Source organism: Epinephelus fuscoguttatus, linkage group LG19, assembly GCF_011397635.1.
Source record: "Epinephelus fuscoguttatus linkage group LG19, E.fuscoguttatus.final_Chr_v1".
NCBI classification, from domain to species: domain Eukaryota; kingdom Metazoa; phylum Chordata; class Actinopteri; order Perciformes; family Serranidae; genus Epinephelus; species Epinephelus fuscoguttatus.
In genome coordinates, this window is record NC_064770.1 from 1,285,474 (window position 1) to 1,305,452 (window position 19,979).

Below are 19,979 nucleotides of genomic sequence, written 5' to 3' on the forward strand. Positions count from 1 at the left end.
GTTTAAGTTTTTAACATACCCATGGTTCTGCCATGGAAAGCTCCCATAAAAGATAAAATGCTGAGGTCTGGACAACCTGGGGTCTGAGACAGACAAACACACAGAGAAAGAATGAGTATAGCTGGAAACTTCAAACTAATATGATAAGTGGTGAAATGTCTTTTAGCCACCTGGTTTATCATGCACGTGCTGAGGTCATCATCAGATGGTGTGTTGTGGCCTCGTTCCTTGTTCTGTAGCAAAGCAAACACACAGTTGGGACCTCACAGAAATGAAGCAACATTTTTTTGGTTGCTGAGATAATATTTCAGCTTTTATATGTATCAAATACTTTTCTTGACGACTAAACAATAAACGTATTTAAAAACTAGGATCACTGCCCTGCGGTTGTATGCCTTTGGGCACCAGTCAAGTTTCTCTTACACTTTAAATCCATGTCTGTGAAAACATGAATGCTTTACACCCACTGCCCCCAGGCAGCACAAAAGATCTATACAATCAGCACAGTTTCAAGTCACCAATTCAGTATCTGACTGAATGTCTCCTCTTCTGTACCTGAGATATAAAATTGAATAATGGCCAGAAAAGTGTTTTATGCAGAACATTATGATGTCACAGTGAAGTTAACCTTTGACCTTTTGGATATAAAACGTCATCACTTTATTATTTTATCCTATTATACATTTGTGAAGTTTAGTCATAATTAGCATATGAATTCTTGAGTTCTGGCCAAAAACATGTTGTGAGGTCACACTGACCTTGACCTTTGATCACAAAATTCTGTTTATTCTTCAGTCCAAGTGGATGTTTGTGTCAAATTTAAAGAAATTCGCTTAATGAGGCAACAGATAGCATATTTTTCTAAATACTGTATATCATTATGAAAATAATGTGGGTTGTACAGGATAGTGGCCACAGTGCAATCAGACTATCAGCATTTACATAGGTTACTGAGTGGTTTCGCAATAAGCTTCTGCCACCGGTGCCGAAATTTCGCAGAAAAAATCTGCTTTATGGCAGGAAACGCGTCATGTATTGCGAAATTGGTCGGTCAGCCAATCAGGGACTGGAGCAAGTTCTTATGAGGCGTTGGGCATGAGACAGGTGAGTCACGAGCACAATGGCAGACAGACAAAGTTTGGAGACAAGTGAAAAACGGCCTAGCAGAAGAAAACAAGCTCCTCTGTCTGAGGAGGCAAAGAAGAGCAAAAAGGAGAGTGATAAAAGAAGAGAAAAAGCAAGAGTAAACCTCAGTTGGGTGTTCAAGAGATGGAGGGAGCTCCGTGACCAAAGAGGCTTCAAAACTGATGTCCAGCTAGCTTTCTTTCTAATGGATCAGTAAGTAACACGGCTAAATGTTAGCTAGACGAGAGAGGACTGTACTGTACTGGCTGCTAGTTAATTCCTAGCTGGCCAGCATCGCAAATCGCCGCAACCAGGGACCGGGTAGCGAGTGTTGGTCAGCTGACATCCTCGTTGCCATTCTACTGCAGTCCTCAGACAGTGATACCCCCTCCCTTCCTTCTGTTCTCTTCTCACGGAGGCAGCTATCCACGGACATCGCCCAGCTGAGTAACACCCAGCTAAGTGAACACTGAACTTTGTTTCCCATTCAATTTGAGCTCCAACCGGCCATATCGTCTCCATACGGTATCATTTTTTCTAGAATTGTGACTGTTTACATGTGCATATTGGCATAATTACACTGTGTCTGCTGTTGTTTGTACTGATACTGTACATATTGGTATAATTTACTGTGAGTTGTTTGTACTTGTACTGTGCATTCTGGTATAATTATTTGCATTACTATTTGTTTCCACACACCTTCTCATTCTACATATATATATATGGTATACTGGTGGCTTTATAGCCTACATTTTATTTAATTTAGAGAGTCTAATAGAGTCATATTATTGATTATCTCTGATCCCCACGGTCAATTTGGTTGTCCAGTTGCTAATGGCTAACATTAGCCTACTGTAGCTTAGCCTCTGAAACATAAACATTACAGCGCTAACGTTAGATAGTAGCGTTAACGTTACTAGTAAGTGGAAACGCACAAGGAAGATAACGTTAATGTTTCAGAGGCTAAGCTACAGTAGGCTAATGTTAGCCACTAGCAACTGGATGCTGTGTTGTCATGAATTGATGAACTGAACTCTGAACTGAACTTCTTTATTTATCATTTTTATGCACAGCACAAAAACGAAATGACATTTCGCATACCCTAAACTAAAACTTCCTTGTGTGTTTCCACTTACTAGTAACATTAACGCTACTAACGTTAGCACTGTAACCTTATTGTAAAACTCATCAGTCATCACTGACTCTGTTTTTTTTCTGGAGTTTTAAAACTCCGGGGTTGCATTTATAACGTTACACTCACCCTCCTCTTCCGTGTATCTAACGTTACCTTTTTAGTACTATGGTCTTCTACCACCTTGGTTTAGAGCATGTTCACCAGGTAACAGTTAACGGGGTCTGCCCATTGGTCTGACAATCCATTGGTCCGACATCCCATTGTTCCGACCTAAACCCACTGTTCCGAAGTCCCGTTGTTCCGAAATCATCATGATGCCCTGTGGTTAAGGTCTGGTTAGGTTTAGGCACAAAAACCACTTGGTTAGGGTTAGGAAAAGATCATGGTGTGAGTTAAAATGAAAAAGAAAGTGGTAAACACATGAGCCGTGAGCCTGCTTCGCCTAAAGCCTTTCCGAGCTGACCCAGAGCCAGTCGTGGCGCACCATCAAGGCAGAAATACGCCCGCCGGCAGCCGTTCAGCACCACGGAGAGCTCCCCACACAACCCGGACCCCAGAGTTAACAACAGGAGGTCATGGTGTTTCATTCTCTCCTCTCTATGACACATGTATCTTGACCAGTAGCCTACTTTTGTTGCGTTTGCTGATCCTCTATGGTACACAAATACAGTATAGCCTAGTATAATATCGGAACAACGGGACGTCGGGCTAATGGGATGTTGGACCAATGGGCTGTCGGACCAATGACATGGCGCCACAGTTAACACAGATGGGTAATATGTTGTCACTCACCCTGTACCAGATAAAAATTGATTTGTAAGCATTCTCATTGGAGCAGGAGCCGCAGGCCATCGTCTGAACGCGAGTCATTCCACTGGGAGCCACCTGACAGGAGGGAAGACTAACTGTAGTACCATCGTTAAACAGCTTCGTAAGATTTCATCACAACAATCACTAAACCGACAATAGTGTGTTTGGGGGGTGGGGGGTGGGGCGGTTACTAACTGAGAGAAGACTTTCAGTGAGTTTGTCTGGGAAGTTCTCAGGTGGCAGGATTCCCAGGGCGGGTCGGTTCACAAGCGTACTCTGAAACAAAGAGAAAACATTTTTGACACATTTACACAAGCACGGACACGTTTTACAGTTTTTGTCAACAATGCGCAATGCAAACTTTTATGAGAATTCTTTTTTAACTTGACTCGCGTCAACCTTTTACACAGTTTTACCTCAATACAATATACTACTGGACTGCAGTAAACCACAATACCATGTATAGGATATGTGGTATAGTTATGTGGCTATAGCAAATAGTGTGCGCCAAGAACCTGAAAATATATCTCCATGTTCTGAGCCTCGTTGTGATGCATTATTTTGTCAGGTGTTAGCCAGTTATTTAATAATGTTTTGGGACAATCCTCTCTTTAGATGTGAGATTTGTGATGGCACAGTCATGGGAACAAAATGGAAAAAACGCTGCTTTGCTACAACGACGGTAGCGAAGTGTTAACAGTGTAAACTAATAGCACTTGAAGTAAAAAAAAATATGAGGATGGAATGTCAAAAATGTGGTTGTCTCAATCTAACAGGATCCACTGCTTTCTATTAAACTGAAAGCTTGTCACATGCCATATTGGACTAGTGTACACTAGAGCTATTCAATCCCAAACAATACCATTCCTTCTCTCAGTGTAGTAGATGGCATACATTATGTGGATGTGAAGAGGACCTACCAGATTATTGGGATTGGACATCAGTTTGAGGAGAGCAGGGTGGTTGTAGCCTGAGGGATGACACAATCAGCAAGGAGAGATGGAAGAAGAGAAAACACTATAAATTAACATATTAGTTTATTATATATTAATATAATAGTTTAAATATATTAAAACCAGAAATTAGGTTTTAAATATTATATTCTAACCTAGCCAACTATATAAATTAAAGCTGAACTATGAAATGAAACAATGAGCAATGAAAATGATACATAAACATAACAAAGGACCCATCAGCCAAAAATAGAATGTCTAAAAGAGACACATTATTTAAAGCAGCTGTGCGGAACGTTTTACCATTTATAAAACTGTCCCTAGTTCGTATCACCCCCCCTTGAAGATCCGCATATTTATTTGAACCCAACAGCGACAAAAAAGCCTTTCTCTATAAGGCTATTTAGCGTAGCCTTGGTCGGGTCAGACACAGCGGAAGTCAGCAAACCAGAATACGGCACCCGGAGGTGGAAGTAAGTCTGCACGCCCGCAGCGGCCCGCAGCCATTAAACCACAGAAGAAGAAGGAGCCGTGTTTATGAGTAGGATTTAGGAAACAGGCTAAATGACATGTAGTAGGGAGTAGTGAATGATTTCGAACACATTGCACACTCTTGTACAGTAGGTGATGGTATGCACCTGGAAGTTGAGACTGACGTGCTGATGTATTGCGGTAAGCGAGTTGTGTCATTTCCGGTGTTTCTGTGACTGCGTCTCTGTGCTGCTCTAGTGAATTCTACTGGCCTGCCTTCTGCTTTCTCACTTCAGTTGCTTTAACATCTACTTCAAGTCTTAACCCACACTAGTTCTGTTTAAGCACTTATAGCTCCCCTCCTTTTTACGACTTCCCTGCTAATCTCTTAGCTGTTGTTTGCACGTTACTAGCCTTGGTAGCTACATTAGCTTAGTCTCGCTCACCAGACCTTTCTCAAGAAAAGAAAGGTCTGGCTGGGCCGACTCTCACTTTAAGATTGGAGAAAAAAACGCCCCAGCTGCTTGTATTTCTTTCAACCAATCACAGTCGTTCTTGGTGGTGCCACAGCAACGGTGCACTTGCAAAAATATTGCCCGGGGGGAAACAGGTTTTGGTGTAACACGCCCACAAAAATATCGCCTTCAGGACGTGAACCATGGCAGAAAAATGGCTACATCCCCACAAGATCAAACACCGCAAAATTTAGAAAAGGACGTGTTGAAAACTGCAAACGGAGGTGGTAGGGCGGGACATCAGTGGGTGGCTCGTTCCGCCCAATGAGAGGCTGATCTTTGCAGCGAATTTCCACCCACTCAGACTAACATTAACAGTTAGAGATGGCTTCTCCCTCTGCTCTTTCTTGCTCGGTGTGCCAAATGATTTGCTACGCCTCTGCCTCCTTTAGCGACAGTGGTAATTGTAACAAGTGTAGCTTATTTGCTGCGTTGGAGGCGAGGCTTAGTGAATTAGAAGCGCGGCTCTGCACCATGGAAAACCATTCAGTAACTGCGTTTGTTAGCCAGCCCCCTGTAGCCGGTACGGAGCCACATAGCATAGCCTCCGCTAGCGGTCCTCCGGTAACACCCGTTCAGCCGGGAGGTTGGTTAACTGTTCGCCAGAGGTGCAGCTCCAAGCCGAAGTCCACGGCTCACCACCAGCCTGTTCATGTTTCCAACCGCTTTACCCCTCTCAGCAACACACCCACTGAGAATAAAACTCTGGTTATTGGCAGCTCTATTCTGAGGAATGTGAAGTTAGCAACACCAGCGGCCATAGTCAAATGTATCCTTGGGGCCAGAGCGGGCAACACTGAATCAAATTTAAAACTGCTGGCTAAAGCTAAACGTAGATTCAGTAAGATTGTTATTCACGTCGGCGGAAATGACACCCGGTTACGTCAGTCGGAGGTCACTAAAATTAATGTTGCCTCGGTGTGTGAATATGCAAAAACGATGTCGGACTCTGTAGTTTTCTCTGGACCCCTCCCAAATCTGACCACTGATGACATGTTTAGCCGCATGTCATCATTTAATCGCTGGCTGTCCAGGTGGTGTCCAGCAAACAATGTAGGTTTTGTTAATAATTGGCAAACCTTCTGGGGAAAATCTGGTCTTATTAGGAGAGACGGCATTCATCCCACTTTGGATTGAGCTGCTCTCATTTCTAGGAACCTGGCAAATTTTATTATTAATTCAAATCCCTGACAACCCAGAGTTGAGATCAAGACTCAGAGTCGCAATCCTATACGCTTCTCTGAGCTTCTAGCGCAATTACCCAGCCATAGTTTTCATAGTTTTATACAAACGGTGTCTGTCCCCCGACCACCTAAATTATCTAAATCTAAAATTAAACAAAGAGGAATTGTGCATAACAACCTCATAAAAATTAAAACCTCTTCTGTGACAGAAAGACAAAACAGGAGAATTAAATGCGGACTGTTAAATATCAGGTCTCTATCGTCTAAAGCAGTGTTAGTAAACAAATTAATTTCAGATAATCATATTGATTTACTCAGTCTCACCAAAACCTGGCTGTGTCCAGGGGGGGGAGTTGCAGCCATTTTTAACTCTAGTCTAGTTTAACTCTAGTGTGTTAATCAGCCCTAAACCTAAACTAGACTATAATTCATTTGAAAGCCTCATTCTTAGTCTTTTACATACGACCTGGAAAACCTTGCAGCCACTTTTATTTGTTATAGTGTACCGTGCTCCTGGCCCGTACTCTGAATTTGTTTCTGAATTCTCAGAGTTTTTATCCAATTTAGTTCTTAAATCAGATAAAGTTATTATTGTAGGCGATTTTAACATTCATGTCGACGTTGATAATGACTCTCTGGCTACCGCGTTTATCTCATTATTAGACTCCATTGGCTTCAGTCAGGGTGTACATGAACCCACTCACTGTTTTAACCATACCCTCGATCTAGTTCTGACGTATGGAATTGAAATTGATAACGTAACAGTCTTTCCACAGAATCCCTCGCTATTGGATCATTATTTGATTACTATTTATTTCTTTTTACTCGATTACACGCCACTCAGCAACAGTTACTATACTAGATGTTTATCAGATAGTGCTGTCGCAAAATTTAAGGAAATGATTACTCCGTCATTAAATTCAATACCAAGTCCAGGAAAATTACAAATGACCTCCTGATTGCTTCAGACACAGGACTCATCTCTGTACTTGTTTTATTAGATCTTAGTGCGCCGTTTGACACAATTGACCATCAAATTCTGCTACAGAGACTGGAACACTTAATTGGCCTAAAAGGTCCTGCACTAAGCTGGTTTAAATCTTATTTATCTGATCATTTTCAGTTTGTTCATGTTCATAATGAATCATCCTTACGTACTAAAGTTTGTTTCGGAGTTCCGCAAGGCTCTGTGCTCGGACCAATCCTATTTACTCTATATATGCTTCCTTTTGCTTCCATCATTAGAAATCACTCTGTAAATTTCCATTGTTATGCGGATGATACACAGTTGTATTTATCTATGAAGCCAGAAGAAAGTAATCAATTAACTAAACTCCATAACTGCTCTGGCCCCTGCCACTACCGTAAGAAACCTCGGAGTAACATTTGATCAAGATTTGTCTTTTAATTCTCATTTAAAACAAACCTCACGGACTGCATTTTTTCATCTGCGTAATATTGCGAAAATTAGGCCTATCCTGATCCGAAAAGATGCAGAAAAATTGGTCCACGCTTTTGTTACCTCAAGCCTGGATTATTGTAACTCTCTATTATCAGGTAGCTCTAGTAAGTCCTTAAAAACTCTCCAGCTAATTCAGAATGCAGCAGCACGTGTACTAACAGGAACTAAGAAACAAGATCATATTTCTCCTGTTTTAGCTTCTCTGCACTGGCTCCCTGTAAAATCCAGAATTGAATTTAAAATCCTACTGTTAACTTATAAAGCTCTAAATGGTCAAGCTCCGTCATAGTGCCATATTATCCCACCAGAACTCTGTGCTCGCAGAATGCAGGGTTACTCGTGGTCCCTAAAGTCTCCAAAAGTAGATCAGGAGCCAGAGCCTTCAGCTATCAGGCTCCTGTCCTGTGGAAGCATCTTCCTGTTGCGGTCCGGGAGGCAGACACCGTCTCCACATTTAAGACTAGACTTAAGACTTTCCTCTTTGATAAAGCTTATAGTTAGGGCTGGCTGAGGCTTGCCTTGTACCAGCCCCTAGTTAGGCTGACTTAGGCCTCGTCTGCCGGAGGACCCCCTACAATACACCGGGCACCTTCTCTCTCTCTCTCTCTCTCTCTCTCTCTCTCTCTCATGTCCTATTACTGCATCTTGCTAACTTGGCCATTCTGGATGTCACTAACTCGGCTTCTTCTCCGGAGCCTTTGTGCTCCACTGTCTCTCAGGTTAACTCGTATTGCAGCGGTGCCTGGATAGTGTGACGTGTGTGGTTGTGCTGCTGCCGTGGTCCTGCCAGATGCCTCCTGCTGCTGCTGTTATCATTAGTCATACTTCTACTGTTATTATACACATATGATTATTGTCACAGATTACTGTCACACATGTATACTATCAGATAATAATATATTATTATTAATTATAATATTATTACTTTCATTAATGTTGTTGTAAGCCACTGTCATTACCTCATGTCCTGCATCTCTCTCTGTCTCTCTCTCTTTCTGTCTCATTGTGTCATACGGATTATTGTTAATTTATTATGTTGATCTGTTCTGTACGACATCTATCGCACGTCTGTTCATCCTGGAAGAGGGATCCCTCCTCAGTTGCTCTTCCTGAGGTTTCTACCGGGTTTTTTTTTCCCCAGTAAAGGGGTTTTTTGGGGGAGTTTTTCCTTATCCGCTGTGAGGGTCCAAAGGACAGAGGGATGTCGTATGCTGTAAAACCCTGTGAGGCAAATTGTGATTTGTGATATTGGGCTTTATAAATAAAATTGAAATTGAAATTGAAGTTGTTTGCGATCCGCCAATAAATTGAGAGAAGAAGAAGAGCTGTGTTCTTCGAGTAAGCAATACGCAACGGGCATTGCTGAACACATAACAGTTTTACCAGATGTATCTATAAGGACTTGGTTGTACTTTCAATGTCATGGCGGATAAAGGAGGAGCACCATCTAAAAGAAAAAGAACAGAAGAAGGCTAAACGGGACAGTGATAGGGCTCGAGCCCAAACGCGTGTAAACCTTGATCGGGCATTCACCAATTGGAGAGAGCTGAGAGATTTGAAAGGTTTTGAAACTGATCCCCAGTTGGCCCTTTTCCTAATCGACAGGTATGTAATTTTTGTTTTTATTTAGAGAATATACCACAACGTGTTAGACGTTGTTTCACTTCAATATATGACGAAATGGAAGTTATAAGCAAGCTAAATGTAACATTAGCTGATGGGAACTGCTTTTGTCTTGTATAGTTACAACAAACACCACAAAATTATCTGTGACTGTGACCATGAACACAAATATACAGCAGGCAGTTGTCCTCAGTTTATAAGAAATTCAGAGCTACACCAGAACATTTATGATTTTCCTCTCGCTCTCCAACACAAATGCATGCGGTAATTGTCGGTTGCAGTCGAAATTTATGAATGAAGCCGAATGCCGGCTGCAGTCGGTATTTTACGACACCAGGCTGTGGGTGTCATACCGCTTCGAGTATTTCTATGGCACAAATTACATAAAAACAAATGATTGAGAATAAAAGAATACAACAAGGACAAATACAATAAAGTCAGATTAAGTTAATTAAAAAAAGCAAACAGGAGAAGATTCAGGTAACAGCAATTTGCAGCCTCACTCCTAGATGCCACAAAATCCTACACACTAGACCTTTAAAGCCTCAGGCTGACATACTTTAGGGTTTTCGGTTGCCTCCCCATGCCTTTGACAACCCTGATTCCAAAAAAGTTGGGATGCTATGTAAAATGTATAAAAAAACAGAATGCAATCATTTGCAAATCTTTCTTGACCTATATTCAACTGAATACAGCACAAAGACAAAATATGTTATATTCAAACTGATAAACTTTATTGTTTTTGTAAATATACACTTATTCTGAATTTGATGCCTGCAAACGTTCCAAAAAAGTCTGGAAAGGGGCAACATAAGTCTAGGAAAGTTGTGGAATGCTTAAAAAACACCTGGAACATTTCACAGGTAAACAGGTTTATTGGTAGCCCTTCACAGTTCATTATTATGGGGTATGAAAGGGGCATCCTCGAAAGGGTCAGTTGTTCATAAGCAAGGATGGTCACATTGTGAAAAACTGTGTGGGCAAACAGTCCAACAGTTTAAGAACCTTTCTCAAAGCACAACTGCAAAGAATATATGCATTTCACCATCTACAATCCATAATAGCATTAAAAGATTCAGTGAAGCCAGAGAGATCTCTGCATGTAAGGTGCAAAGCTGAAAACCGTCATTGAATGCTTGTGACCTTTGACCTATTGGGTGGCACTGAATAAAGAACTGAGACACGCTCCGAGTTGCTAAAAAAGAGCGTTAAAGGTGCTATATGTAAGAATGTGGCCAAAACGGTTACTGCACTCAAATTCAAAATACTGCCACGAGTCGTGTCCGCTGAGAGACTGATTTGTTTGCCCACGGGCGGCTGCCGTGGCAGGGCCGCGTTGCCGTGTCCTTGATCTTCGGTTTTCCAGCAGACCGTTCGAGCAAGTCCGGCTTCTCTGCTGCTAACGCTGCTGCCAGGATACAGCGGTGGAGGAGCCGGCTGCTAATGCTATGTACCGGGACACTGCTGACGCTGCTGCCGGGATACAGCTGAGGAGGAGCCGGCTGCTAATGCTATGTACCGGGACACTGCTAATGCTGCTTGCCGTACTGCTGTAGCTCAGTCGTAACTGTAACTGATGCTGAGACTCTACTGACTGTGTGACTGGTAGACAGCAGTGGGTGGTGCAACAGGCCAAAACACAAATTCAAAACATAAACATGATTTGCAGACTGTAAAAATGTTTTTTAAATATGAATATTCTGGCTGTACTATTGTTGTCTGTGAGATCAATATGTTATATGAAGATTATTCCTTAGTCTCCGTGACATATTAGGATGATTTTACGACTATTTGCTTTAGATTTCTTACATATAGAACCTTTAAAATTGATTGATTGATTGACTGATAAAAAAACAAAAGAAATTCTCTGTTATGTGTACCACTCAGTACTCTGCCCACTCTGCTGCAATAAGATCTGTTTTTCAAAAACACTGGCATATTCTAAAGTTTGATCCCGAACTTGCCTCCATGTTCAAAGATCCTCCGCTCTTTGTAAATAAAAGGGGGAGAAATATAAGGGATCATCTGGTCCGCGCCAACTGTGATGATAACATGAAATCCAGTCGAGCAACACAAACACGTTTGCATCCCCTCCCCAACGGCAATTACCATTGTGGTAGTTGTGCACAGTGTAACAACACTATGAAAACAAGCCATTTTTCCCATCCCCACACAGGCAAATTATTTCCCATCAACAGCGTTATCACATGTGCATCCACACACGTGATTTATTTGATACGCTGTCCTTGTGGCCTTACCTATGTGGGAAAAACAACCAGGAAACTGAAACAGAGGATGAGTGAACACAAAAGCTCAATACGTAGAAATGACCAGGATCATATCGTGGCTGTGCATTTTAATGATGCTCACCATGTTATCTCCTCTTGCCGTTTCTGCAGCATTGAACAGGTAACCCTGCCACCTAGGGGAGGGGACCACGACAAACTACTTAAACAGCCTGAGGCTTACTGGATTCACACCCTTCAAACATTGGCTCCCAAGGGTTTAAATGATGAACTGCTTTTGAACATGTTTCTGTGATCCTTTAATATTGTACTAAAATATGTATTTTGATGTCCCCTGTACTGTACTGAGGAACACTTTAGGGCTTCTGTATCCAGCTCCAGACAGTTCTGGATACATATGAATATGTACACATATCATTCATCTAATAGTGTGACCTGCTGATTTTGTCCATTTATATATGTATGCATTTGCACTGCATTTTTTTTTTTTGAGCACTTGGCGATTAGTGTAAAAAATATTTTCTTTTTCAGATGCCATGGTTTTTTTTTTTAAGAAATCAGGCACAGCCATAATTTGTATATTTTGTATGACTTTTTTGCTGCTATCATTGTGTGGAGTTCTGATAGAGCAAAATGAACTTTGATTATTGTTATTATATGCATATTTTGATGAACAATGTGTCTTTTTGTATCAAACATGTCTGTTTTTAAACTTATAATGTAAACATACCCCTATCAGCCTACTTATAAAGGGAATCTGTTACATTCGCTGTAAAATTTTTTTATTTATTTATAATCGATTTACTATATTCTGTATTCCCTTTTAGAAATGTAGGTTACTTTAGATTGATGTCACACTGAGAGCTTTGTTTTTTTGCTGTCTCTGTTTATTGTGTGTTTCATTGACCCAGTGATGATTTTGTCCCTCTGTTTGCACGTGGGAATGGAAGTGGTTGTGGAGAAACGACCACTCCCTATTTAAGATGGCTTCTCATGACCAGAAAATTGTTTGCCTGATTAAGGTCTAGTACCGAAACATCGTAAATAAATTATTTATTGCAAGTTAGTTAGGGAGTGTGCGGGAGTCCTTTTGCAACTGTATAAAGAACTAACATCACAATATAAAGTATACTGCTACTGTACATGGGCTCAGGAACACTTTGGAAAACCATTGTCCATTAACACTGTTCATTGTTGCATCTACAAAGTTAAGACTCTACAAGGCAAACTGAGAGCCATATATCAGCAACATCCAGAAACACCACCAAATTCTCTGGGCCTGAGCTCATCTGAGATGGACTGACACAAAGTGGAAAAGAGTGCTGTGGTCTGACAAGTCTACATTTCAAATTGTTTTTGGAAATCATGGACGTCGTGTCCTCTGGGTTAAAGAGGAAAGGGACCATCCAGATGTTATCAGCTTTAAGTTCAAAGCCAGCATCTGTGATGGTATTGGATGTGTTAGTGCCAATGGCATCATGGGTAACTTCACATCTCTGAAGGCACCATGAATGCTGAAAGTTACATACAGGTTTTGGAGCAACATGTGCTGCCATCCAGATGACGTCTTTTTCAGGGACGTCCCAAGGCACTCAAAATATGTGCATCTCAGTGGTATACTACTTATTGTGTACTTGTAGTTGTACTTAAGATTAAAAACATGGTACTACTACATTTACATGACAAAGACATGTGATTGGATACACTGCTGATTCAGATTTTACAAAATCAGACAAAATATAACAATTAAAATATGCATTCATTCAACTACCCGGCATTACTTTAGAACTGAAAGTACCATCATGAACAGATGTTAAGTAAATGTGAGTACACTGAGTTGATCATGCCTCTCACTCTTTAAGTTAAAATTTAAATGCAGGACTTTTACTGTGGGATATTTATAGTTTTGATATTAATAACTAATAATGAATAGTTTTGCTTTAGAAATAAAAGTTCTGAGTTCTTACTTCTACCACTGAAAATAGGCCACCAACATTCCCAGGTAGAAAAAGGGTGAAAAGTAAAGCTGTAGGCTTTTCCAATGACACTTTTGGCTGCGGCAAGTCAAACCATGCTGTGTTGATTTGTATTCCCTTTGTCAGTTTAAACATGCCAAGTTGCTCCAAGCCATGCTTGAGATCTCTGAATTAGGGCCAAAACATGCCTGACTGCCTCCAATTGGGTGTTTGAGGAGAGTTGGTTTGGTCCGGCAATAGTAGCTTGCAGTTTTAACAGCATGTATTCTTGTAGTGATCAAAGGTTTTCCAGGAAAAACATCTTCATAAATACTATCGATGGCGATTCCGATATTATGGAAAAAAAAAACGATAACCGATATGTCGTCCGATTAAATTTTTTCGTTTTTGAATTTAAAAAACCCCGAAATACCTGGCTTAAATATACTTAAAACACTCATTACAAAGATATAAATTGAAGGAAGAACATGTTACTATTTTCAAATACTATTATTATCAGAAATTGTGAGGAACAAGCAGCATATGAACATTTTGAACACAAAATAAATCAATAATATGATGTGCAAAAAGGCAGTAAACCTCTGGGAAATAAAATAATCATACAAAGTCTATATGAATTAAGACATTCACATGTATGTTCACAGTACTAGAGTTCTTTTTATTATTGCCAATTTAACAGAGGTAGGTTATAGTGCAAAAAGTAACACAAGGACGTCATTTCTAAGTAAAACACCATATTCCCTGCATTTTATTAGTGATGAAAATAAAAGTGTTAACATCGGCGTGCCAATTGCAGATTATTCTCTAATGGCTATAATCGGCCGATTAAATCAGCCGGCTGGATAAATCGGTTGGGCCCTAGTTTAGATACCTGTTGTAGATATGCTGACAAATGGCTGCTTCAAGTGGTTCAATAAATAATATAGAGGGAGAGAGTGGGCATCCTCTCCTGGTTCTCTTTGCCTTGGGGTTTTAAGACCCTGACCCACCATGCCGATGTTGGCCAATGGTCAATGTCAGGCCATTGGTGAATGTTTGTCACTCTAGTTTTTGATGTGTGCCCTGCACCATTGGCACTACTGTGCCCATGTTGGCACTTTTTCGGCTAATTCAGCATGTTGAATTGGTGTCGGAGACAGTGGAACCCGTCAGTGAAGGAGATCAGTCTGACTGGCAGTTCGACTCAGAACACTTAACCTCTTAAGCAGCTTTGGTTACTTTTCAGATTGCAATTTTCCAAACAACCTCTTCAGGAAATAAAATTACGGTATAACAACATCGGTCAGCTTTCAGTGAAAATGTAGTGTAAAAATAAATAAAATCCTATTGTCTGTCCTGTTTATTGCTTGGGCACTGTGACGTGACAACACCTGAACATAACACACACAGACACACATTGGCTGTTTGTTTCTACCTCTCTCCTCGCTGGAAGTCTCGGACCTCCAGCCACCCGCCTCCGCCTTGATTAAATGCTGAAAATAAAATGAAAGAGGGAGACAGGTTTTTCCTATTTTATCTTATTTTGTTTTATTCCTCCCTCTCCTCTCGCTTGAAGCGTCGGACCTCCCGCCTCCCACTCCCGTCTCAAACACGGAGGTCTCCCTCTGTGCAGCTGAGCACCCACGGTGCACGCCCGGCCTGTTAAATAGCCTGTAACCACTGTGTGACACAAACTCAGTGCTTTGGTCATTAAATGATGTCGGGCTCGGTTCGGGTTCGGACAGAAATATGCTGCCCATGCCGCACTCTAACACACACACACACAAACACACGGAAAACCGGACATTATCATCAGTTTATAAAAGACCCCCGGACGCCCTGGACGCCCCGGACAGGACGTGAAAAGTGGATATGTCCGGGCAAAAGAGGACGTTTGGTCAGCCTAACGTACGGCCATCTTGTGGGTCAAATTACCTATGTCAGCATATACCTTGGTCTATAGGTCGCACCAGTCTATAACCCGCACCCAACTTTTTAGATGAAAAAAAAAGGGAAAAAAAGTGTGACTTATATACCAAGTTTTACGTTAAGTGATAAAAGCAAACAAACGGCTAAAACCAAGAGGGCCTGAGATCAAAACAAGAATGAATCTGTCCTGTTGGTCTTCGGTTTACTTTTTTGAAAGATGAATACAGACTACCACCACCTGCTAGTATGAAGAGTAATCTTCTATCATGCAGGTGTAGAGTGCACGTTAGGTTGCCGTTGGCTGTAGTCTTTGCTTTTTGTTTTCAAGTGTAACTTTTTGGATAAGACACAGGTGATGTGAGGCGGCCCAACAGTTGGCCTGCATTGCCGCTAGTGTTTTGTTGTTGGTTTAGTGTGTCTGGGCCTTTAGTCTGTTAGTGCATACTGTGGCCACAGGTGATGTGTATATAATACTGATCCATTAAATTAATAAAAACTGAATTGTGTGGTGAACAGAAGCTATCAGTTCTGGTTGACTTTATTTAAAGCTTTTTCTGTACGCGATGAGACAGTTATTGATTATGTATTGTGAAGTGCTGAATAATACGTGAGACTGAATAGCCTGTGTGGGTAGTTGGATGAGTGTCTACCTTTAATGAAACCAGTTTGATCTGGACATATAATGTATAGAGTGACTTCGATTCTGGAGGCTGATACAGGGAGATGGCAGAGCGCAGTCTTTGTTGGGCTCTGGAGAATTAGGGCAATTTTGGCATATTCATGCTTGCATGCAATAAGTCTGTTAAAGGGTGGACTTAAAATAGACCAGAACTGTGTGTGGAACTCAGTGAGGACACCATCAGCTCCTGCTGCTTTGTTATGAGATTAGGTGCACTATGTGGCAGGAAAGCGAAGGTTTGCCCACTTAGCTTCCTCAGGGTTCAAGGGAGTAAAATCAGAGCTGGGCAGATGAGCCCTCTGGAGATGTTGTGCCCCCCCAGCCCCAGCATGGCTCCAACTATTACTCATAATCTTAAGTATGTGCAACAACGAGGAATTGTCCAATTAAACTCCACCTCGATTGAAGTTAGGCAAGTTCTTCTCCTCTTATTTTTTTCTGTATTCCCTTATCAAATGAGGGAGCAGGGGGAAGTAGAGTGTACGACCGGCAGAGGAGAGTTCAGTCCTTACATACATCTGTCCTCAGCTTTGATTTGCCAAGTATTTTCCACTTTCATTACTAAATTAAAATTTTTATATCCAAGTCTGTGTTTTAAATGTTTTAATATTCCTATCTGTATAACTGAAGTCTGTATTTTCTTAATTGTTTAAGGGGTTCTTCTGTGGGGTCATTTGCGACAACATTCTCTACGTCTTAAAGATTTGTTTCTTGTTCCTTGTCTTTCTTTTCTTGTATGCAGAGTGTGAGATGATTTCCTGTATTGAGTCAGCTTTTCCCATAGTAATGAAGCTGAGGGATTTGGAAAATAATTTATCTCTAGGAAGGATGCCCACTCTTCCTTATTAAAATTGTTAAAACCCATGTCTTTGAGGAGAGATCAGATGAAACACCATCTGGTAATGGGTTTATATAGATTGCTCAAGATAAGGGGGAAACGATCACTGATTATGATGGGCTGGATTTGAGACTTTGTGATTCTGTAATATCTGGCATAATAAAGTGGTCGGTTACAATAAAAAAATCAATGTGTGAATATGTGTGGTGAACTCTTTAGCAGTTGGATGTTGAGATCAAATCACACATGAACTATTTGAATGTGTGCCTAAATTTGGTGCTTTTATCTATCAACAGGACTTGACTGAATTGTGGGGATATCATTTTTGATGTGTTCCTTGTCTTCAACATATATCAGCTTGTAAATCCAGGAGGATCTTGAACTTTCTTTTGTGTTCTTTTGAGTACCAATTCCAATGAACATTCCATGATATACATATGAATGATGACATGTTAAGGTACAGCTGTTCGTATGAAGAACAAATATTAGTGCTAATGTCTGTCTTTTGCTGTGCATATGAATCTTAAGGGCTCTAGTTTCGCAGACCGGGCAAGGTCTGGCCAGGTGGATTTTGCAAGTTTGGCACACCGTGCGCGCTGGCGCAGCTACTCCTCTATCCCACCTCCGTCCCTCCTACCGGCGCAAGTCGGAAAGATGGAGGAGAGAAGGCGTGGAGTGGGTTTTACACACATCACACCAATCAAATGAGCCCCTCTCCTCGCCCTTAAATGCGCCGCGCGAAGGCGTAATGAGAGTTTACTCAATTCGCCATGGCAGAAGAGAGCAGCAGCGTCAGATAGCCAATCTTCTCCCAGGAGGAACCTGATGTTTTGGTCCGGGAGGTCCAAGTTCGCAGTGTCCGAATATACGGAATTGCGAGTAGACCTCCACGGGCTGATGATGCAAAGGTAGCCTGGGAGGAGGTCACCACAATTGTGAATCAATGTTGTGTTTCTCTAGTGCGCGCGCGCTCTCTTTCTCTCTCGCAGTCTCACTCTGTTTCTTTTCTTTTGACTTTTCTAAGATGACAGATGCTGAATATATACTCCCTATCTGATGCTGTGGCTGTTTGTGGTTGGCTGAGAGGGATGTGAACTCATTAGTTTTGTTAATCAAATCAGGTTGGGTTTCCATGACGCGTGCCAAACGTGCCAAACGTGCCGAACGTGCCAAACGGTGCCAATCCACTTTGATCTGACATCAGATGTGACGGGCAGTCTATATAGAGATACATTTATGTGCTGATTGCAGATAGTTGCATTGAATAGTGTTTTTTTGGGGGGTATTTATTGCATCGTTAATGTGCCTGATATTCTGGAAACCTGCCTGTGAGGTTTTGGTGATGTGTGCGCACTGTCCGCTGGTCAGCCAAACTTCGGCTTACACCGACTGCGGTCCTCCTGCGCTGACAACAGACATGGTTTCAGCTGGCGAGCTTTTAGCACACCTTCGGCGAAGCCTTTTGGCCGAAACTGTCACTGCGCCAAGCTGGATCTGTCGGCACCTCCCCCTGCTGCGCCGCCACACCCATCTCAGCGCACCTCGGTCTGCCAAACTACCAAACTGAGAGCACCTCAGGTTGCACTGCTCAAAACTACCTCTGCGCAGGGTTCGCCACCCTGCGCTGCGCCAGGAAACTAGAGCCCAGAGTCTTACCTAAACTGATGTGGCTGCCTTACATAAACCATGGGACTGTTCCATATCCCACCAGCAGAGTGCAGTAAGGGAGAGTGAAGCTCTCTACTTATTTGAGGTTCCTAAATGTTTTAGTTTCAACACTGTATTCTCTCTTTAACTTGAATTTCTCATCTGAGGTTGAATGAATGGTTTAGTATTAATAGTGATGAACAGGTTAATAATCCAGCAGAAGCAATGATAGCAAATCTGCACCTACAAGCAGTATTTCTCACACTTTCCCAGACTTGTACAATTCCAAAATCTTTCAATCCACTGACATCCAGCTTAATCTTAACATAATCAATGTATCATTCCTTGTCATTAACTAAAATTCACATCATTGATGGATGTCAATTTTGTGTGAAAATTTAAAGAACAATACATGTTATTATTAATTTTTTGGAAATTCTAGTCCCAGCTGAGAATAGAGGAGAAATATTTAACAAATGGACCTTTTTACATAAATTTCCTAGCAAATAAATATAGTTATTTTTAACTGAACTGAATTAGAAAAATTAAGCAAAAGAAAACTTTAATGAAATGCAGGCCTTTTAAGTTCTAAAAAAAATCTACTAATTTCTATGCATTCTGAGAAAGTAATCAATGGTTACAAACCCCTGTTGTCTGGCCCCTTCAACTACTGAATGAAGTGTGTGAGTTCCTGGCTACAACATAAAGCTTTCTGTCAGGGGGGCCCTGAGGGCTGGAGCTGAAACCAAAAGATAATGTTATTCAGACTGGAATAGAGGCCCCGATCAGGGTTGGAAATCTGCACCAGCCAATGCTGGTAAAATATGCATGTGACTGCTAGATTTACTTCACTCACCAGCCAAAAAAACACAATAGTCATCTTTTGAGTGGCTGGTAGATTTTGAAATCCAAAAGCCAAAGTGGCAGGTGAAAAAAATGGGTAATTTCCAAACCTGGCCCAGATCCTGAGGATCTGCTAAGGACTTGTCCAAAATGTGCCTTCTTCTTCTACTTGTTTCTATGCCAATACTACCAAATCCATTGGTTTCAGAAATTTCATTTCATATCTATTTTTAGAGTTGGTTTGTAGGATAAATTAAATGTACAACATTGTGTGTCAAGGTCAACAGCTGCACCCAAGAATTCACTACACTGACAAAATGAGGTCAAGCACTGCTGCACCTAAGCTTCTAAAGCTTGGTTGTTTAGTGTATTTGTGTGTTACATAAAGGCAAGCAGAGTCATTCTTCTGATTTCTGCAAATAAGAAACTAGAAACCCAGCCATAATTTACTGATGAGACACCAATCCTAGCTAGAAAACTGCACTTAAAAGAGTGCACATCTTTACAAGGCAGTTGCCCAAGATGATCATTGCCACTCTAGACAATTCCAGCAGATGCATCAAA

The 19,979-nt window shown here is 41.3% G+C and overlaps 2 protein-coding genes across 4 annotated transcripts in view; one reads left to right on the forward strand and one right to left on the reverse strand.

Moving 5' to 3' along the window:
- LOC125878859 (uncharacterized) overlaps positions 1 to 19,979 on the forward strand; it is a 265,428-nt gene that overhangs the window by 105,108 nt on the left and 140,341 nt on the right. The window lies entirely within an intron of this gene.
- abat (4-aminobutyrate aminotransferase) overlaps positions 1 to 19,979 on the reverse strand; it is a 147,111-nt gene that overhangs the window by 21,084 nt on the left and 106,048 nt on the right. For all 3 annotated transcript variants that reach the window (XM_049560244.1, XM_049560246.1, XM_049560243.1), the window contains 5 exons: positions 3,991 to 4,040; positions 3,266 to 3,346; positions 3,053 to 3,145; positions 171 to 233; positions 20 to 83 (listed from right to left, as the gene is read on the reverse strand). In XM_049560244.1, coding sequence (XP_049416201.1) covers positions 20 to 83; positions 171 to 233; positions 3,053 to 3,145; positions 3,266 to 3,346; positions 3,991 to 4,040 — 351 coding nt within the window. The remainder of the gene's footprint in view (positions 1 to 19; positions 84 to 170; positions 234 to 3,052; positions 3,146 to 3,265; positions 3,347 to 3,990; positions 4,041 to 19,979) is intronic.